At 34.3% G+C, this 18982-nt stretch overlaps 1 protein-coding gene across 8 annotated transcripts in view; it reads left to right on the top strand.

Annotated features, from left to right (window-relative positions):
• DCAF6 (DDB1 and CUL4 associated factor 6) overlaps nt 1-18982 on the top strand; it is a 139447-nt gene that overhangs the window by 41537 nt on the left and 78928 nt on the right. For all 8 annotated transcript variants that reach the window (XM_041752171.1, XM_041752201.1, XM_041752207.1 and 5 more), the window contains exons 5-9: nt 6629-6742; nt 7360-7495; nt 10481-10695; nt 16878-16971; nt 18165-18284. In XM_041752171.1, coding sequence (XP_041608105.1) covers nt 6629-6742; nt 7360-7495; nt 10481-10695; nt 16878-16971; nt 18165-18284 — 679 coding nt within the window. The remainder of the gene's footprint in view (nt 1-6628; nt 6743-7359; nt 7496-10480; nt 10696-16877; nt 16972-18164; nt 18285-18982) is intronic.

Genomic DNA, 18982 nt, shown 5'->3' on the forward strand with positions numbered 1-18982 from the left:
TTTTTTTTTTGTCTTCTATTTCCTTTATTTTTGCGGTAGTCTATTATTTCTTTCCTCTTCTAAATTTGGGTTTCATTTGTCGTTCTTTTGTTTGTTTGTTTGTTTTTTTAAGATTTTATTTATTTATTCATGAGGGACACAGAGAGAAAGAGAGACATAGGCAGAGGGAGAAGCAGGCTCCCTGTGGGGAGCATGATGTGGGTGGGACTCTGTCCTAGGACCCCAGCCAGGTCACAACCTGAGCTGAAGGTAGATGCTCAACCAGTGAGCCACCCAGGTGCCTCCTTTTGTTAGTTTTTTGAAGTGTAAAGATAGATTGTTGATTTGAGATCTTTCTTATTTTCTAATGTAGGTGGTTACTGCTATAAACTTCTCTCTTGGTAGTGTACCATACTTTTTAAAGTAGTTACTGATAGAGAAGTACTTACTATTGCCATTTTACCAATTTTTAGTGTACCATACTTTTTAAAGTAGTTACTGATAGAGAAGTACTTACTATTGCCATTTTACCAATTTTTAGTGTACCATACTTTTTAAAGTAGTTACTGATAGAGAAGTACTTACTATTGCCATTTTACCAATTTTTTCCTGTATGTATTGTAATGATTTTGTCATTCTTGTTTTTTTTTTTTTTTTTTTTTTAGTGACATCCTTTGATTCTTCTTTTGTACGTCTATATATTTTTTTTCATTGTGGTTAAAATAAGGATTTTATAAAACATTTTATAGTTACAACAATTTATCTTAAACTGATAACAAATTAACTTCAATCACACACAAAAACTACTTCCTTTATTACATCCTGCTCCCACTATGTTATCACTATCACAGATTACATCTTTTTGTATGTTGTATTCATTGACATAGTGCATAATTTTTAATGCTTTATCCTTTTAAATATCTATGCTCAAATAAAAAGTGATCTATATATCACTATTTATAGTATTACACATTTCTGTATTTGTATATTTACCTTTATCAGAGACCTTTATATTTTTATACTGTAGTGTGTTGCTATCTCATATTTTTTATTTTAACTTGAAGGAATCCCTATAGCAGTTCTTATAAGGCAGGTCTTCTGGTGATCAACTCCTTCAGCTTTTGTTTACCCAAGAAGGTCTTTATTTCTCTGTCATTTTTAAAAAACAGTTTTCCTGGATGTAGTATTCTTAGTTTGCAGGTCTTTTTGTTTCTTTTCTTTCTTTCAGCACATTGAATATATTATCCCACTCCCTTCTGGCCTATAATGTTTCTACTGAGAAATCCACTGTCTATAGGAGCTCACTTGTACATGATGATTCATGTTTCCTTTGCTGCTTTCACGATTCTTTTTGACTTTTTTAAAATAAAGATTTTATTTTTTTATTTGAGAGAAAAAGCACAAGCAGGGAGGGGGCAGAGAGAAAGGGAGAAGCAGGCTTGATGGGTCTTGATTCTAGGAGCTGAAGGCAGACACTTAACTGACTGAGTCACCCAGGCACCCCTCTCTTTGACAAGTTGTCCTATTTAGAGTCCTTTGAGCTTCTTGAGTGTGGATATCCATTTTCATTGGGAAGTTTTCAGCCATTATTTTTCAAATAAGCTCTCTCCCCTCCTTTTTCTCTGTCTGGAATTTCCATATATATTGCTCAGCTTATTGTGTCCTGTAAGTCCCTTAGGGCATTCTTCAATTTTCTGCATTCTTCCTTTTTGTTTCTCCGACTGAGAATTTCAAAACAGTTGTCTTCAAGTTTGCTGATTCTTCTTTCTGCTTAATCCAGCCTGATGTTGATCCCCTCTAGTGAATTTTTAAAGTAATTATTATATTCTTCAGTTCCAAAATTTCTATTTGGTTCTTTTTCCAGTATTTATCTCATTGGTGATATTCTCATTTTGTTAATGCATTGTTTTCCTAGTTTCATAGTTGTCTATTTGTGTTCTCTTGTAGTGCATTGAGCTTCCTTAGAATGATTAATTTGTAAATTCTTTTCATAGGTAAATTCTTTTCATATATTTATTAGAGTTAGTTTCTGAAGATTTATTTTGTTCCTTTGATTGGGCTCTTACCCTGTATGCTTGTGTGCCTTGTGATTTTATTGTTGTGATTTTTCTTTCGAAAAATCAGCCATCTTTCCTGGTCTTTATAGACTGGTTTTATGCAGGGGGAAGCCTTCACCAGTCAGCCCAGCTAGAGATTCTGGAGATCCCTTAGACTTTTTTATGACAATGTATCTTCTCTAGTCTTGAGTGTATAATTTTCCGTTTAGAGAGATCATGCTCCCTTTCCTGTCTGCAATACTGAAGGTTTTTTGATGCTGCAGTGAGCTGCTGAGCTCTCTTTTGTTGTCAAGATATTCCTGTTTTATTAATGCCGAGAGTCAAGCAAGACAGAAACTAGTGCATTGTCAGCCTTCTACCTAGAAGCTAGAGTGTTGAACAGATATTCCACTCTTTTTTTTTCCTTTCCAGTGGAGATGCTGCAAGTTGGGCTTTTTTCCCCCACTATTGAGCTGTGCTGCCTTGGGGGAGATGCTGATATGATTGAAATTAAATAAGCTTTTCTAATTATATGATAATATATATATTATCACATATTATACATATTATATAATATGGCTGCACTTGGCTTTGAACTTACCTGGTATACTGCTTTCTTAACAGATTTTTGGTATTCTCCTACAGGCTTTTTGATTACTTATTTTATTTTATTTTATTGAGAGAGAGAGAGAGAGAGAGCAAGCATAAGTTGAGGGGTTCAGTGGAGGGGCAAAGGGAGAGAATCCTAAGCATGCTCCACACTCAGTATTGAGCCCATTTTGGAGCTTGAGCTTATGATCCTGGGATCATAACCTGAGCTGAAATCAAGAGTCAACCGCTTAACCAATCAACTGAGCCATCCAAGTGCCCCAAGGCTTTTTGACTTTATATTGTTACTAAAAGTAAGTGTTTTTGTAGGGGAAATGGGTTGAGGCTTTCTGTTCTACAATCTTGCTGTTGTCACTCTATTTCCATATGGATTTTACTTACCATCTTTTACTGAAAGATGGGTTTTATTCCCCCATTGCTGTTCAACATGCCATTAATTGTAAATCAAGAGTTCATATATGCATAGATCCATTTTTTACTCTTTTTTGCACCATTGGTCTATTTGTACTTTATAAGTACCAAATTGTTTTAATTGCCATTGCTTTGTAATGACTCTTGATATCTAGTAGAGTACATTTTCTTGTTCCTGCTTCCAAGAACATTTTGACCATTGTTGATTCTTTGTGTTTCAATCTAACTTTTTAAACCAGCATATTATTTTCCAACAAAAAACAGTTTGCTACTTGACGGGATGAGCACTGGGTGTTATTCTGTATGTTGGCAAACTGAACACCAATAAAAAATAAATTTATTATAAAAAAATAAAATAAAATAAAAATTCTGATCACACACACAAAAGTTTAACTATGTGAGGTGATAAATGTCTAAGCTAAAAAAACAAAAACAAAAACAGTTTGCTGAAAATTAGATTGTGATTATACTGAATTTAAAGATAAATTTAGGGCAAACTAATACCTTACAATTATTGTATATTCCAATCAATGAAGATGATATATTTTTGCATTTTAAAGGTATTTATTTTAACTTCTCTCAATAATATTTTATAATTTTTAATGTGGCATTACTGTACAAATTTCCTTTAATTTTTTTTGAAGTATTTGATATTTTGGTACTGTTGCAAATGTTATCTTTTTAAGAATTTTACTTTTTAGGGATCCCTGGGTGGCGCAGCGGTTTGGCGCCTGCCTTTGGCCCAGGGCGCGATCCTGGAGACCTGGGATCGAATCCCACATCGGGCTCCCGGTGCATGGAGCCTGCTTCTCCCTCTGCCTGTGTCTCTGCCTCTCTCTCTCTCCTCTCTCTGTGTGACTATCATAAAAAAAAAAAAAAAAAAAAAAATTTAAAACTGGAAATCTTTTATTCACTTATTAATTCTCATAATTCAACTGTAGATTCTTTTGGATTTCCTATATACACAGTCATATCTTTTTTGAATGTCATAACATTTTTCTTTATTTATTTTCGACCCATATACCTGTTCCTAGTTTGCTAAGAATTTTATCTTGAATGAATGTTGCATTCAGAAGGTTCTTTATTGAGATTTAATTGATATGTCATACACTGCACACATTTATTTTATTTTATTTTTTTATTTTATTTTTTTTAATGAATTTTTATTGGTGTTCAATTTACCAACATACAGAAAAACACCCAGTGCTCATCCCATCAAGTGTCCACTTCAGTGCCCGTCACCCATTCCCCTCCAACACCCGCCCTCCTCCCCTTCCACCACCCCTAGTTCGTTTCCCCGAGTTAGGAGTCTTTATGTTCTGTCTCCCTTCCTGATATTTCCCAACATTTCTTTTCCCTTCCTTTATATTCCCTTTCACTATTATTTATATTCCCCAAATGAAGGAGAACATACACTGTTTGTCCTTCTCCGATTGACTTATTTCACTCAGCATAGTACCCTCCAGTTCCATCCACGTTGAAGCAAATGGTGGGTATTTGTCGTTTCTAATTGCTGAGTAATATTCCATTGTATACATAAACCACATCTTCTTTATCCATTCATCTTTCGATGGACACCGAGGCTCCTTCCACAGTTTGGCTATTGTGGCCATTGCTGATAGAAACATCGGGGTGCAGGTGTCCCGACGTTTCATTGCATCTGAATCTTTGGGGTAAATCCCCAACAGACTGCACACATTTAAAGTGTACAATTTGTGGAGTTTTGACAGCTTATTGTATCTTGAAATCATTCCCATATTTCAGGATAATGGATATATCCATTATATTAAAAAATTTCCTTACTCCCATTTTTAATCCCTTTCTCTTGTCTCTACTTAACCCCACATCCTTGGGAAATCACTGATCTTTTAATTACTGTAGATTTGTTTATACTTTTTGTGGAGTTATATATGAATGAGATTATATAATCAAACCATATGTATTCTTTTGGTCTGATTTTTTTCACTTAGCATAATTTTTGAGATTCATTTATGTTGTTGAGAGTATCAATAACTAACTCTTTTTATTCCTGAGTTGTATTACCCTTCATCTTTGGATGGGCATTTGGGTTGTTTTTACTTTTAGGCTGTTACAAATAATGCTGTTTTGAATATTTGTATAAGTGTCTTTGATGGACATGTACTTTCCTTTTACTTTGGTAAACACATAGGAATGGAATGACTGAGTTATGTTAGAGGAATGAGTTTAACTTTTTAAGAAACTGCCAGACTTTTCCAGAGTGGTTATATCATTTTACATTTCTGTAAGCAGTGCCTGATAGTTCCAGTTGTTCTGCATCCTTTTTTAACACTTGCTATGGTCAATCTTTTTTTATTTTAGACGTCCTAAGAGATATATAATGGAATCTCTTGTGTTATTTCTCAATTATCTGATGATGTTGAGCATACTTTTTATGTGCTTATTTATCATCTTTATGTATTTGGTGAACTGTTCAAATCCTTTGCCCATTGGACTTTTATTTCTCATTATTGAGTTTTGAGGGATTTTGAAAATATGTTTTGGATATTTTTCAGGTATGTGATTTATAAGATTTTCCTCCCAGTCTATGGCTTTTCTTCCTCATTTTCTTAACGCTGTCTTTCCAAAAGAAGTTCTTAATTTTCAGGAAGCCCATTTTATCAAAGTTCTTTGTTCTTATGGGCTAATGTTATAGCTAAAAACTTTATTTAACCAAAAGTTACAGGGATTTTTTTCCTAGAAGTTTTATAGTTTTATGTTTTACACTTAGATCAATGATCTATGTTGTAATAATTTTTTAAGAAAGTCTGAAGTATTGCCTGAATACTTTTTTGTTACTTTGCATATGGATATCCAGTTTTCTGACACTGTTTTTTTTTCTCCACTGAATTTCTTTATACCACTATCATAAATCACTTGGCTGTATGTATATCACCTATTTTTGGTCGGTACCTGTTCTCTTCCAGTGATTTATCAGTAAACTTCTATCATATTATCTTAATTACTGTAGTTTTATAGTAACTCTTAAAGCTAGTAGTATAAGTCCTTTGCTCTTCTTCTTCAACTTACTTAAGGTATTTTAGATCTTTTGTATTTCCACATAAATTTGATAATCAAATTGTCATTTATACCAAAAATCCCGCTGGAATTTATTTGAATCTATATATCAATTTAGGGAGAATTGACAGTATTAAATGTATTAAATGTCCCAATCCATGAACACAATATATATCCTGTTATTTAGGACTTTTATTTTATTTTTTATAATTTTCAATGTTAACATGTCTTACATATCTTCAAGTATTTTATATTTTTCGTATTTTTTGTAAATATTGTTTTTAAATTTTCAGTTTCTAATGGTTTTGTTGCTAGTATATAGACATACAATTGATTTTTATATATTGGTCTTGTATCCTGCAACTTTGCTGAATTCTAACTTATTAAATTTTTAAAAAATTAATTGCATAGGATTTTCTACATAGGTGATCAGATCATCTATGAATAGAAAAACATGTTTCTTTCTTCTTTATTTTATTTTACAAAATAATGGTGATGTCAAAGCCAACTGTTTAAATGTTCAATAACATTACCTGTACTTTTGTTTTCCTATACAGATTATGACTGTACCCAATGACCCATATACTTTTCTCTCCTGTGGTGAAGATGGAACTGTCCGGTGGTTTGATACACGTATCAAAACTAGCTGCACAAAAGAAGATTGCAAAGATGTAAGAATCAAAGTTTTATACAAATGACAAAAAAATTAAGATTATAATTAAAATTGGATGATAAGTAATCTCTGGGTTATAAGATTATGGGTAAATGTGATTGTAATAAATGTTGCTGATCTAGTATAATTGCTCAGTGTTTTAGTCTTCTATTTGGGAGTTGACTTTTAATTTTTCCTCTTCAGAATGCAATTTGCATTACTCAACTATTGTTTGTTTCTTTAACCTCTAATTAAATTTATATTTCCATATGTATTTATTTTGATTGGTTTATAAGAAAAATGTACAATACTGTACTAGAAGTCAATTTTGGAGTTGTGTAGCAAACTGTAAGGAAAAAAGGAATCTCCCTTAGAGTGATAAACTGCCAAGGAGGAATATTGACTGAGTATATTTATTATGGTCTCACATAAGCTGAATTTGTTAGAAACACTGATAGAAACATGAAAAATAAATTAAAAGAAAACCATGTTGTTTTTGTCTTCTCATTATCATACTGAGTTAGGATTTCTGAGAAAGGTTATTTTCTTTTAATTAAGAGGAAAATGTTTTAAATCTTTAGAGGAGCCTCTGTACAGCAAAGCTGTATATAACTGGTGTTGTTTTATCTTTTGTAGGATATTTTAATTAACTGCCGACGTGCTGCCACATCTGTAGCTATTTGTCCACCAATACCATATTATCTTGCTGTTGGCTGTTCAGATAGCTCAGTACGAATATATGATCGGCGAATGCTGGGCACAAGAGCCACAGGTAAAAAGCTGATATTACAGAAAATATAAGATTCTGTGAGCGCAAAGAATAAATATTTATGACATATTTGCTATTTTAAAATTTCATGAGTTAGTCCTAAAATTCAGTAAATACAATGTATTTAAATAATATGGGTTATTATTTTTTTTTAAATTTTTTTAAAATTTTATTATTTATGATAGTCACAGAGAGAGAGAGAGAGAGAGGCAGAGACATAGGCAGAGGGAGAAGCAGGCTCCATGCACCGGGAGCCCGACGTGGGATTCGATCCCGGGTCTCCAGGATCGCGCCCTGGGCCAAAGGCAGGCGCTAAACCGCTGCGCCACCCAGGGATCCCAATATGGGTTATTATTAAAAAAAATAGCATTTTACTAGGGTGCCTGGGTGGCTTGATTAGTTAAACATCCAACTTTTGATCTTAGGGTCGTGAGTTCAAGCCCTGTATTGGACTCCACAGTGGGTGTGGAGCATACATATACATGTAAAAATAGCATTTACCAAGATTTTATGACCCTATCAAGGTGATACTTTTGCAGTTTATCACTTTAAAAAGTTGTAACAGTTGATCATATTAATTTCCTAGGGCTGTGATAACAAATTACCACAAATTGGGTGGCTTAAGATAACTTCCCATCTTTCTGGAGGTTAGATATCTAAAATCAGTCTATTGTAGGGTTTTCTGCTGGTGGCTCTCAGGGAAGCTCTTGCATGCTTCTCTCCTAGTTTCTGATGATTGTTGGCAATATGGCTTTAAATGTTTCCTTTCACTCTCTCCTTCCACATTTATATACCATTCTCCTCTGTATGTATCTGAATCCACATTTTCCTCTTATTGGGACACTAGTCATATTGGAACTAGGGCTCACCCTAATCCAGGGTGACCTCATTACATCTGCAAAGACCCTATTTCCAAATATTCCAGAATCATTCCGAGTTCTGGATGGACATGAATTTGGGGGGACACGATTAGCCCACAACATTTGGCTTTCTAATTTCTCTTTGTGGGAGAGAGGAAAGTTAGGAAAGAACAGTGACTTGGGTATGTGTTAATGTACAGTATATACTTATGCCTAGTTAAATTACTATTAGTGATGCTGGAGCACTGAAGTTTAAGATGTCAGAAATTGATTCTTATCTTTCCAGAGGTTAGAGATCTAAAATCAGTCTTTTGTAGGGTTTTCTGCTGGTGGCATTCAGGAGGCTCTTGCATGCTTCTCTCCTAGTTTCTGGTGGTTGTTAGCAATCTTGGCTTTTTAATGTTTCCTTTTCTTCTCAGCTTCTACATTTATATACCATTTAAGACTGATTGTCTTAAACTCATTTGCTCCTTATCCATTATGGATATTCAGACCACCTCTGAAATATCCAAATTAAAGCCAACTTATTAGCATTTTCTCAGTAAGGGGAGGCCAGGATTATATACCCACACATCCACCAAATATACATACATTATATACACATTACATATATTCGCATGTTTTATATTGCTAAAAATAAAAGTGGACTTGGCCAGAAACTAACAATGCCAATTTCAGTGTTAATTTATATCCAGTAAAAATGGACATAGATTACTGAAATGGGAAGACTAGGTTGAGGGCACCTGGGTGGCTCAGTCAGTTTTTTGTCCAACTCTTGATTTTGATGCAGGTCATGATTTCAGGGTCATGAGATTTCAGAGCCCTGCAATGGGCTCTGCTGAGCATGGAGCCTGCTTAAGATTCTCTCTCTCCTTCTCCCTCTGCCTTCTCCCATCATCCCCACCACAAACCCCCCACTCATGTGCAGATTCTCTCTCTCTCTAAAAAAGTAAAAAGAAAAAGATTAAAATAGAAAGGAAGACTAGGTAGTTTTTTTGTTTTTTTGGAACTGTGATTGAGAAATCTTGTCTATTTGGATATACACTTTTAGGGAAACAGTAGAAATAATATGAAATTGTAGGCTAAATTACTATTGTTCAAGATGGGACACAATTGACATTTGAACAGGACATGATCTCCTTGTGTTAGTATTATACAATTTTGTGGGACTTTTAGAATTTAGTATTTCCAGACCTCCAGGGCACAAAGTGCCAAGTGCCAGTTGGACTCTTCCTATCATATTGTATTATATTGATGATTGCCAAAATTATTAAAGTTGGAAATGTGTCCTCATTCTGATATCAAGAGGAAAATTTCATGACAATCAAAAATCTTTTAAAAACATAGGGGTGCCTGAGATCCCTGGGTGGCTCAGTGGTTTAGTGCCTGCCTTTCGCCCAGGGCATGATCCTGGAGTCCTGGGATTGAGTCCCGCTTCAGGCTCCTTGCATGGAGCCTGCTTCTCCCTCTGTCTGTGTCTCTGCCCCTCTCTCTGTGTGTGTTTCTCATGAATAAATAAATAAAATCTTTAAAAAAAAAAAAAAAAACAGGCATGGGGTGCCTGGCTGGGTCAGTCAGAAGATCATGCAATTTTTGATCTCAGGGTCATGAATTTGGGCCCCACATTGAATGTAGAGATTAATAAGAAAAATAAATAAATCTTTTTTTTAACCTGAAGCAAAAGGTAAATCATTTAAAAAAGAAAGTACACTATTTTATTTAGTATGCTAATAATAAATATAAGCTTAACTATATTCTAAAAATTATGTTACCTTCATTGGGGGAAAATTTTTGGAAGATGATTTAGTATAACTATAATCACAAATCATTTTAATTAAATAACTCATATTTTGAATAATACCTTCATGTAATTTGTAGAACATTTATGTAATCTATGTAATTCCAGCCACTCAGGAAATTTTTTTTGAAGATATGTAGCCTTTATGCTGTATTCTCTATTATTTTGTTATAAAATCAGGCTATTGAGAAAAGGGCCTCTTCTAGAAATAGAATATGATATTTTGGATTTTATATTGCTACATTAAATCACACATCTCATAATTTAGATTAAGAGTTTTAAAAATATTTTTCTTAAAAAATGTATATAACTTCCTGTTTTCTTATTTAGGGAATTATGCAGGTCGAGGAACTACTGGAATGGTTGCCCGTTTTATCCCTTCCCATCTCAATAATAAGTCCTGCAGGGTGACATCTCTGTGTTACAGTGAGGATGGCCAAGAGATTCTTGTTAGCTACTCCTCAGATTATATATATCTTTTTGACCCGAAAGATGATACTGCACGAGAACTTAAAACTCCTTCTGCAGAAGAAAGAAGAGAGGAGGTAAGTTTACTCAAAACCATATTCTTTCAGTTCAGGAAACATTAATTCAGTGACTCCTGGGGCCTGTAGGGCTTCAAAAAATAGAATAGATTTTTAAGGCATTTATAGTTTAGGTTTTGTAAAAGGACATGGAATATACATGAAAGAATAGAGGCTAGGGATACCTAGGTGGCTCAGTTGTTGAGCATCTGCCTTTGGCTCAGGGTATGTCCCTAGGGTTCCAGGATCGAGTCCCACATCAGGCTCCCTGCATGGAGCCTGCTTCTCCCTCTGCCTGTGTCTCTGCCTTTCTCTCTCTCTGTCTCTCAAGAATAAATAAAATCTTAAAAAAAAAAAAAAAAAAAAAAAAGAACAGGGGCTAATAATTAAGAATCAGGCTCTAGAAAAATATTGTGAATTTTTTTAAAAGAATATATCCACTAGCAAAATATTTGTTTAACTTTGTTGGAAGCACAGCAGCAAGCAAGAAATATCAACAGTTCTAATGGTTGCAGAAAAAGCAATTAAAATAATAAAAACTAGGATTTATAAACTCCCAAGAGACTAAATGTTTATGTTCATATACCAATCAGAGTTTTATCTGTTAGTATTTACTATTTCAAATGTGGACAGCAATCCCTTTCTCTCCTGATCGTGCTTCTCTTTCATGGTTATGAACATGCATCCCTAGGTACATTTTACAAAATACATAGGACTTAGTGAGTGGGAAAAAGGTAACTTAAAGTATATACACACACATACATATGCAAACAGTGGGGAGAGGAAGGAATTGCTGTCTACATGTGAATAGTAAATGGTAATATGTAAAATCTTGTTAAACATAAACATTTAGTCTTATTGAAGTTTATATATCACATTTTATATCTATTATATATATACACACACACATATATATAATATTACATATTGAAAATTGGGTAGAAGAAATACTACCACTAAAATGACTCAAATAGTGAACCAAACCGTTGGAATGCCTGGCAGGCTCAGTTAGTAGAGCCTTGATCTTGGGGTACTCTGATACTCTTGATCTTGGGGTTGTGAGTTTAAGTCCCACAGAGATTACTTAAAAATAAAATCTTTAAAAAAATAAAATAGCAGATTATCTTCTTATTTGTAAAAGGCAAAACCCAGAAACAATACATCCTTGAAGTATTCAGCGATAGAAGAATGATTGTTTTAACCTATCAGAAACTGCTTTCCCCAACATCTTTTGCACTTTGGATTTTTTTTTTTAATGTTTTGTGTTTAATCACTCTACTGTTTGGCTTGTAAATGTTTTTGAAATTAACTGTTGCTTTATTAATAATCAGTAACTTTTTGGTATTGGACCAACCCCTATTGAACATACTTTAAAGGTACTCAAGAACAATTTTCTAATTTGTACAAAACTAAATCCAGTTCTTATGATTACAGGTTTAGAGGGCTATAAAATGAGGGGAAAAAATCAGGATAACTTTATTAATATTTTTGGGGATTTTAAATATGCTAGTGTATTTAAGTGAATGAGGAAATTGACAAAGAAGAGTATGATGGCTAATGAAAGCTATTTTTGAATTTATTGGTTTAATTGAAAACATGAGATCTGCTCTTTTATTTTGTTGCTGCTGTGTAATTCCTCTTGAGATATGTGCTCTAGTGAAGTTACAGTCTAGCTTTGTGACTATTACATAATGAAAGTTGGAAATGCAGAAACATTTTTAAGTGGGCCAACCAGCTTTTATACCATAGAATACTTAGCCAAAATATGTTTACATAATCAGTGTGAATGAGGCTGAGTCATGAACACTTGGTTATTTTTTGAATGTGGTTTTCTCAGTATTCTTTGTTGAACTAACTAAATTAAGAATAATACTTCTGACAGTAGATTAAAATTACAAAAATAAATCATGCTTAGTATACTAAACCAAGCAATCACAGGTGTATATAGAAGAATAAATTAGTAGTCTGTCCCCTTCTTTTTTTTTTTTTAATTTAATTTTATTTATTTATGATAGTATACAGAGAGAAAGAGAGAGAGGCAGAGACACAGGCAGAGGGAGAAGCAGGCTCCATGCACCGGGAGCCTGATGTGGGATTCGATCCCGGTTCTCCAGGATCGCGCCCTGGGCCAAAGGCAGGCACCAAACCGCTGCGCCACCCAGGGATCCCTTTTCAATTTTATTTTATTTATTTAAGTCTGTCCCCTTCTTAAGCTCATCAATAGAAGAAGAAATTAGTAGTCTGTCCCCTTCTTAGGCTCATCAGGTTTTCTTCAGTATTTTATGCCAAATCCTTGATAGTAGCATTTGGATACATTCTACTCACCAGATATTTATTGGGCACCTGCGTACACTAGGTCCTTTAGAAACTTTAGAAATTCAAGGACAACTGTGACAAAGACATGGCCTCTTACTTTGGAATTTACAGTTTAGTGGAAAGATACAAATAAATGAATATGTAAAATTTTAACAATAAAATTACACATGAGTTATATTACGAGAGGAGCAAAGGAAGGAATAATGTATTTTGACAGGAAATGTAAAAAATGATTGGGGTTTTAAAATGTGAATAAAAGTTTCACATAATGATTTTTTTCTTATGTATTCATGATATTTTTATATTTTCTTAATTTGTGGAGGCTTCTTTTTCTTTCTTTATATCCTCTTATAATTTCTCTTTCATTTTTCCATTCTTTAGTATTTTTTGTCACTTCTCATTTTTCTTTTTTTGTATTCTGTTTTCTTTTTATTGTCTTTGCTGTCTTCCTTTTCCTCTCCTATCTATTTGACATTTTCCCCCCTTGCCCTACTTCGTTATTGGTCCACGTTGTTGAATCTGGTGTCTCATTTTCTGTTCTCACAGTTTGTTCCAAAAATACATATCCCAAATCTGTAGGACTACTTTGCATTCTCACTACCACTACTACCCTGATCCAAGACATCACCATCTTTCCTAGATTGTTGTGGTAGCTTTTAACCAGTCTCCTTGCTTTTACCCCCAACCCCATAGTCCTTTAGTTATGTAGCACCTAAATGATCCTTTAAAATCAAGTCAAATTGCTACTCTTCTGATCAACACTCCCAAGTGGTTCTCCATCTCACTTAAAACAAAAACTAAGGTCCCTATAGTGGCTTCAAGATCTTCTATCATGTGCTTCTTGACTTGTACTGTTTTCTCAGTACTTCTACTGTACTCTGCTCTGGCCACCTCTACTGACTTATTTAGGCAGCCTAAGCATGCTTCTTCCTTATGCTTTTGCATTTACTGCACATCAAATGGTCTTCCCACATATCTGGATTTCATCTTTTCTTACCTATTTTTAGGTCTTCACTCTTGGCACATTCTCAGTGAGGCCCTCCTTAACCTCCCATTTTAAAATCGCAGCCCTTAACTCCCAGGTACTGCCTATCACCTTTGTCTACTTAATTTTTTTTCCCCATAATACTCAACACTTTCTTTTGTATATTTTACTTTTTTTTTTTTTTTTTTTTTACCATGTGTTGTTCATCTACTCCACTAGTTTATAAATTATGTAACATTGGAGTTTTTGTGTGATTTGTCCATTGATCTTTTCCTAATACCTAGAGTGGTATCTGGTACATAGAAGGTGCTTAGGAAAGTCTTAGTTGAATGACTGAATTAATGCTTGCACCATTCTCAGTATTCTTGACTAGGTTATTTTGCATATCTCAAAAAGTCAAGCTTGAGACTGTTTTTAACTTGAAGACCTTGTTCTAGAAAGAGTTGCTGAAGTTAAAACGCTGTTTCTTTGCTTGTATAATATAAAATTCCTCTTTCATAACTATGGAGCAGGGCTCTTTTCTATTCTAAATATAGTTCATGTACAGAGTGAGGCCTGCTGTTTCTGGAAATGATTATTTGTCTAAGATTTTGGACACCTGCCACACTAGGCTTTCTCTAATCTTCTGATTATTCCCTGTCACACTTGTAGCTTCCTGCAGATTTTGCTATTCTTTGTTGTTCTTAGCCACATTTATATACTTATGGAATTTGTGAGGGTTTTTTTTTTTCTGTCTTCTTTGCTGAGGGTGTAAAGATTCTCTCCATCTTGTTGCTCAGTATGGTTTCCAGGGGAAAACAAAATTTACAGATTTCTATCAAAATCTGCTTAATTAAAAGGAAAAAAATCAATGTTTTATTAAAAAATAAAAATAAAAGAAGTGAGCCACAAAAATGGGAGAAAATGTTTGTATATCACTGATTTATGATTTAGGATCTAGTAACCAAAATATATTGGAACCATGGTAAGGTACCATTTCACACTTACTAGGTCGGCTAAAATTTTAAAGGTCAATAACAGTGTTGAAGATGTGGAGAAATTGGAGCTTTCACACATTGCTGGTAGGAATGTAAAATGGTGCAGCTGCTTTGGAAAACAGCTTGGCAGTTCCTCAAAAGTTAAACATAGAGTTATCATATGATCTAGCAAATCCATTTCTAGATATATACTGAAGAGAATTGAAAACATATGTCCCCATAAAATCTTCCACATATGTTCCTAGCAGCATTGTTCACAACAGCCAAAAAATGAATGCTCATAGACTGATAAATGAATAAACAAAATATGGTATATCCAAATAATGGAATATTATTGAACCATAAAAAGAAATGATACACGGTACAACATGGATGAACTTTGAAAATATATGAAAGAAGCCAGATAGAACCACATATTATTCCATGTCTATGAAATGTCCAGAACAGGCATAGCCCTAGAGACAGAAAGTAGATTCATGGTCACCAGGAGCCAAGTGCTGGGAGGAGTGAGGAACAGCTGCTCACAGTTCTAGGATTTCTCTTTGAGGTAATGAAAACATCCTGGAATTAATGGTGCAAGTGGTTGCACAGCTTTGTGCATATGAACCACTGACTTACATGCTTTAAAAGGGTGACTATCATGTTACGTGTGTTATATCTCAATAAAAAATATTAAACATTATAAAAGTTACAGAGAATGGGTGTTCAAGGATATTAAATGCCATAGACATCAAATGGATTAAGTTGTGAAAGGTGCCATTTGAATTGGCAATTGATTGTTGATCACTTTTTCACTGATCAGTGAACTTAGCAAGTAATTACTCATGGGTGACATTGATGAGAATGAATTCAGTGGAATGTTGGGAACATAAGATGACTACAGTGAATTGAGGAAGGATTAGAAGATAAAAGTGGAATAAATACAGACTTCTTTCCAAGAAGCTTGGCAATAAGGCTTCAGAAAACGGGAAAGAGTATAGCTGGATAGAAATATAAAATTGAGGTGTTTTGTTTGTTAAAAATGGTAAGTATCTTCAGCGTATTGTAAAGAAGAAATGAGAGAGGAAATGAATGTAGGTATGGGAAAGAGCATAATTGTCAAAGCAAGGTGCTTGAGGAATTGAAGGAATAAAATGAAAAGCACAGATGGAGTTATTAAGCTTAAGCAAAATAAATGATACATCTTCTGAGAAAGGTTAGAAGGAATTAGGAAGTTGTAGACTATAGTAAGTTTGTAGGATGCAGCTGAAGTAGGAGGAAGAGTAATTAGCCAAAAATGAGGGAAACCAGATAGGGTAGAGATCCTGAAGTGAGTAATGAAGGGTTGCAGTAGATGGGGGGAACCGTAGAATAAACTGTCACTGATAATAAAATAGTGATAATTCCTATTGTCAGGTATGTAGATACTTTACCTAGACTACATGTATCATCATCAAAACTCAGGCTCATTGGGGATACCTGGGTGGCTCGGCGGTTTAGTTCCTGCCTTTGGCCCGGGGCGCAATCCTGAAGTCCCGGGATCAAGTCCCACGTCGGGCTCCCTGCATGGAGCCTACTTCACCCTCGGCCTGTGTCTCTGCCTCTCTCTGTGTCTCTCATGAATAAATAAATAAAATCTTAAAAAAAAAAAAACTAACAAAACTCAAGCTCATTGCAGTTAAATAACTTTCCTGTGGTCAGTTGTAAAGTGATACAGGTGGGATTAGAAGTCACATATACATGATTTCAAAGTTGCACTCAGACTCTAATTTAGGGTGAAGATGTTAAGTGTAGGCTGTACCATCATTATTAAGAGCCGTCTTTCATGTTTTGACTTAGGATCTCTTCTGCACACTTAATAAAGAAAGCAAAGACATGGAAAGAATTTGTTAGACTTCAAGTATGCTTTAAGAATTGAGCAAATGAGTTTTCTCTTCATCTTTTAGTTACGACAGCCTCCAGTGAAGCGTCTGAGACTTCGTGGTGATTGGTCAGACACTGGACCCCGAGCGAGGCCTGAGAGTGAACGAGAACGAGATGGTAACTCTACTTTTCTGCCTTTCTAATATAGAATTTAAAAATTAATCTTTTCTTTTTTTCTTATAAGTGATGCTGAAACAAACATCCTTGTACTTTTATCTTAATATACTTGTGCAAATGCATCTGAGGATCAATTCCTAAAAGTGGAATGAATGACTGGATCACTGGATAATACATTTACTTTTGATAGCTATCAAATTACCCTCCAAAATAAGTACACTACTTTACATTTCTACTGGAAGTATGAGAATGCCCATTGCCATGTAAAACATTGGACATCATCAATCTTTTTAACTTTGCCTATTAGATATAAAGTGAAATGAAAACTTCAATTTCCAACCCAAGAGTTTTATAAAAGCAGATAAATTTTTTTTCTTTTATCAAGTGCTTTTGATAAGCATAAGAAACTACTTTGGGTGCCTTAAGATGGCACACTTTTAAAATAGAATTAATCTGTGTATATGTTAATAATTGGTTGGTAGCCAAAATCTTATTTTAATGACTTTTGAATTCTTTTAAGATCAAAAGCATATTCCCCAATGTATTATCCTTGTTATCATCTTATATATTTAAACTTAAAGCAACATTAAATAAAGGCAGTAAAGTATGAAATTCTATTTTCATGAAAATTCAAGAACAAATTATTTGCATTTTAAATTATATGATTGTAGAATTATCTTTAATTTGATGTCATACTTAATTTGATAATTCCCTAAAGAAAACATATATTTGAAGGAGAAAAGGAGTAGAGGGAAGAGACAAATACAATACTTTCTAGTTTTTGTTAATTTCAAATATATGGAATATATAGTGTGGTGAAAATCAGTTTAAGGAAATTTGAGAGGGCAAACCTTTCTTTTAATTGATATAATTCATGAGCTGGTAGAACTAAAGATGTGGGTTGGGGGTCAGGGTGAGAGGTGTAGAGGTACTTAAGGATAGACAAAGATGAGATATAAATCCTATTCTTGAGGAACTCAAAATACAGATGGAGAGTCACTTGCAAAAATATATACTATGAAATGTGATGATAGCTCTGATAGATTTGTGTACATTAATTGAATTTATTTAGGAAATTTGATTCTTTTTTTTTTAATTGCTCTCATTTTAAAGGCCTTAATATCTGGGTTTTTGCATTAATGAAAGATCCTGACTTACTACTGAATTCACTGATAAGACCTGTATTGTGATAGGTGAGCAAAGTCCCAATGTGTCATTGATGCAGAGAATGTCTGACATGTTATCGAGGTGGTTTGAAGAAGCAAGTGAAGTGGCACAAAGCAATAGGGGGCGAGGAAGATCTCGACCAAGAGGTAATTTTTCTTAATTGAAGTCACTCAAAAGCTGGCAAAAGCTGTTTTATTGACATTTGCTTTACTTATATCATCCAGTTTATATCTATAATAATCACAGGTCCTTAACTATATTGTGTGAAGCAGTAGAGGACCAAAGGTATTGAGTATAATTTGTCCCTTCACATTCCAGTAGACCTACCTCTTCTTTTTCGCTTTTCTCAAGAAAAGTAAGAAAACCTGATATTTCCCTTTGAAGTCTTTTTGTATGCATTCTGAGAATGGAAATATATAAAACTCTGTAGATGAAATTTTATATGATGGAATAGTTTAACCGTTAGGTTACTTACGCGTTGGTTATTAATTGCTGTTTCTAGTGTTAGCTGACCTGTTTTCATATTTTGGTTCATTACTTTCTAGCTTTGGGGTCTTGGGCAATTAACTTAAAAAATTCCTTGGGGGCACCTGGGTGGCTCAGTGGTTGAGCATCTGCCTTCGGCTCAGGTGGTGATCTCGGGGTCCTGGGATTGAGTCCTGCGTTAGGCTCCTTGTGAAGAGCCTGCATCTCCCTCTGCCTATGTCTGCCTCTCTCTCAGTGTCTCTCATGAATAAATAAGTAAAATCTTAAAAAAAAAAGTTCCTTGGCTGCGGATGTACTTAAGAGTTACTGAATTTGTGCTTAAGTTTAAGAAATACTTAAATCATGGTGATTAAAAGAA

The sequence above is a fragment of the Vulpes lagopus genome, chromosome 1 (genome assembly GCF_018345385.1).
Source record: "Vulpes lagopus strain Blue_001 chromosome 1, ASM1834538v1, whole genome shotgun sequence".
Classification (NCBI taxonomy): domain Eukaryota; kingdom Metazoa; phylum Chordata; class Mammalia; order Carnivora; family Canidae; genus Vulpes; species Vulpes lagopus.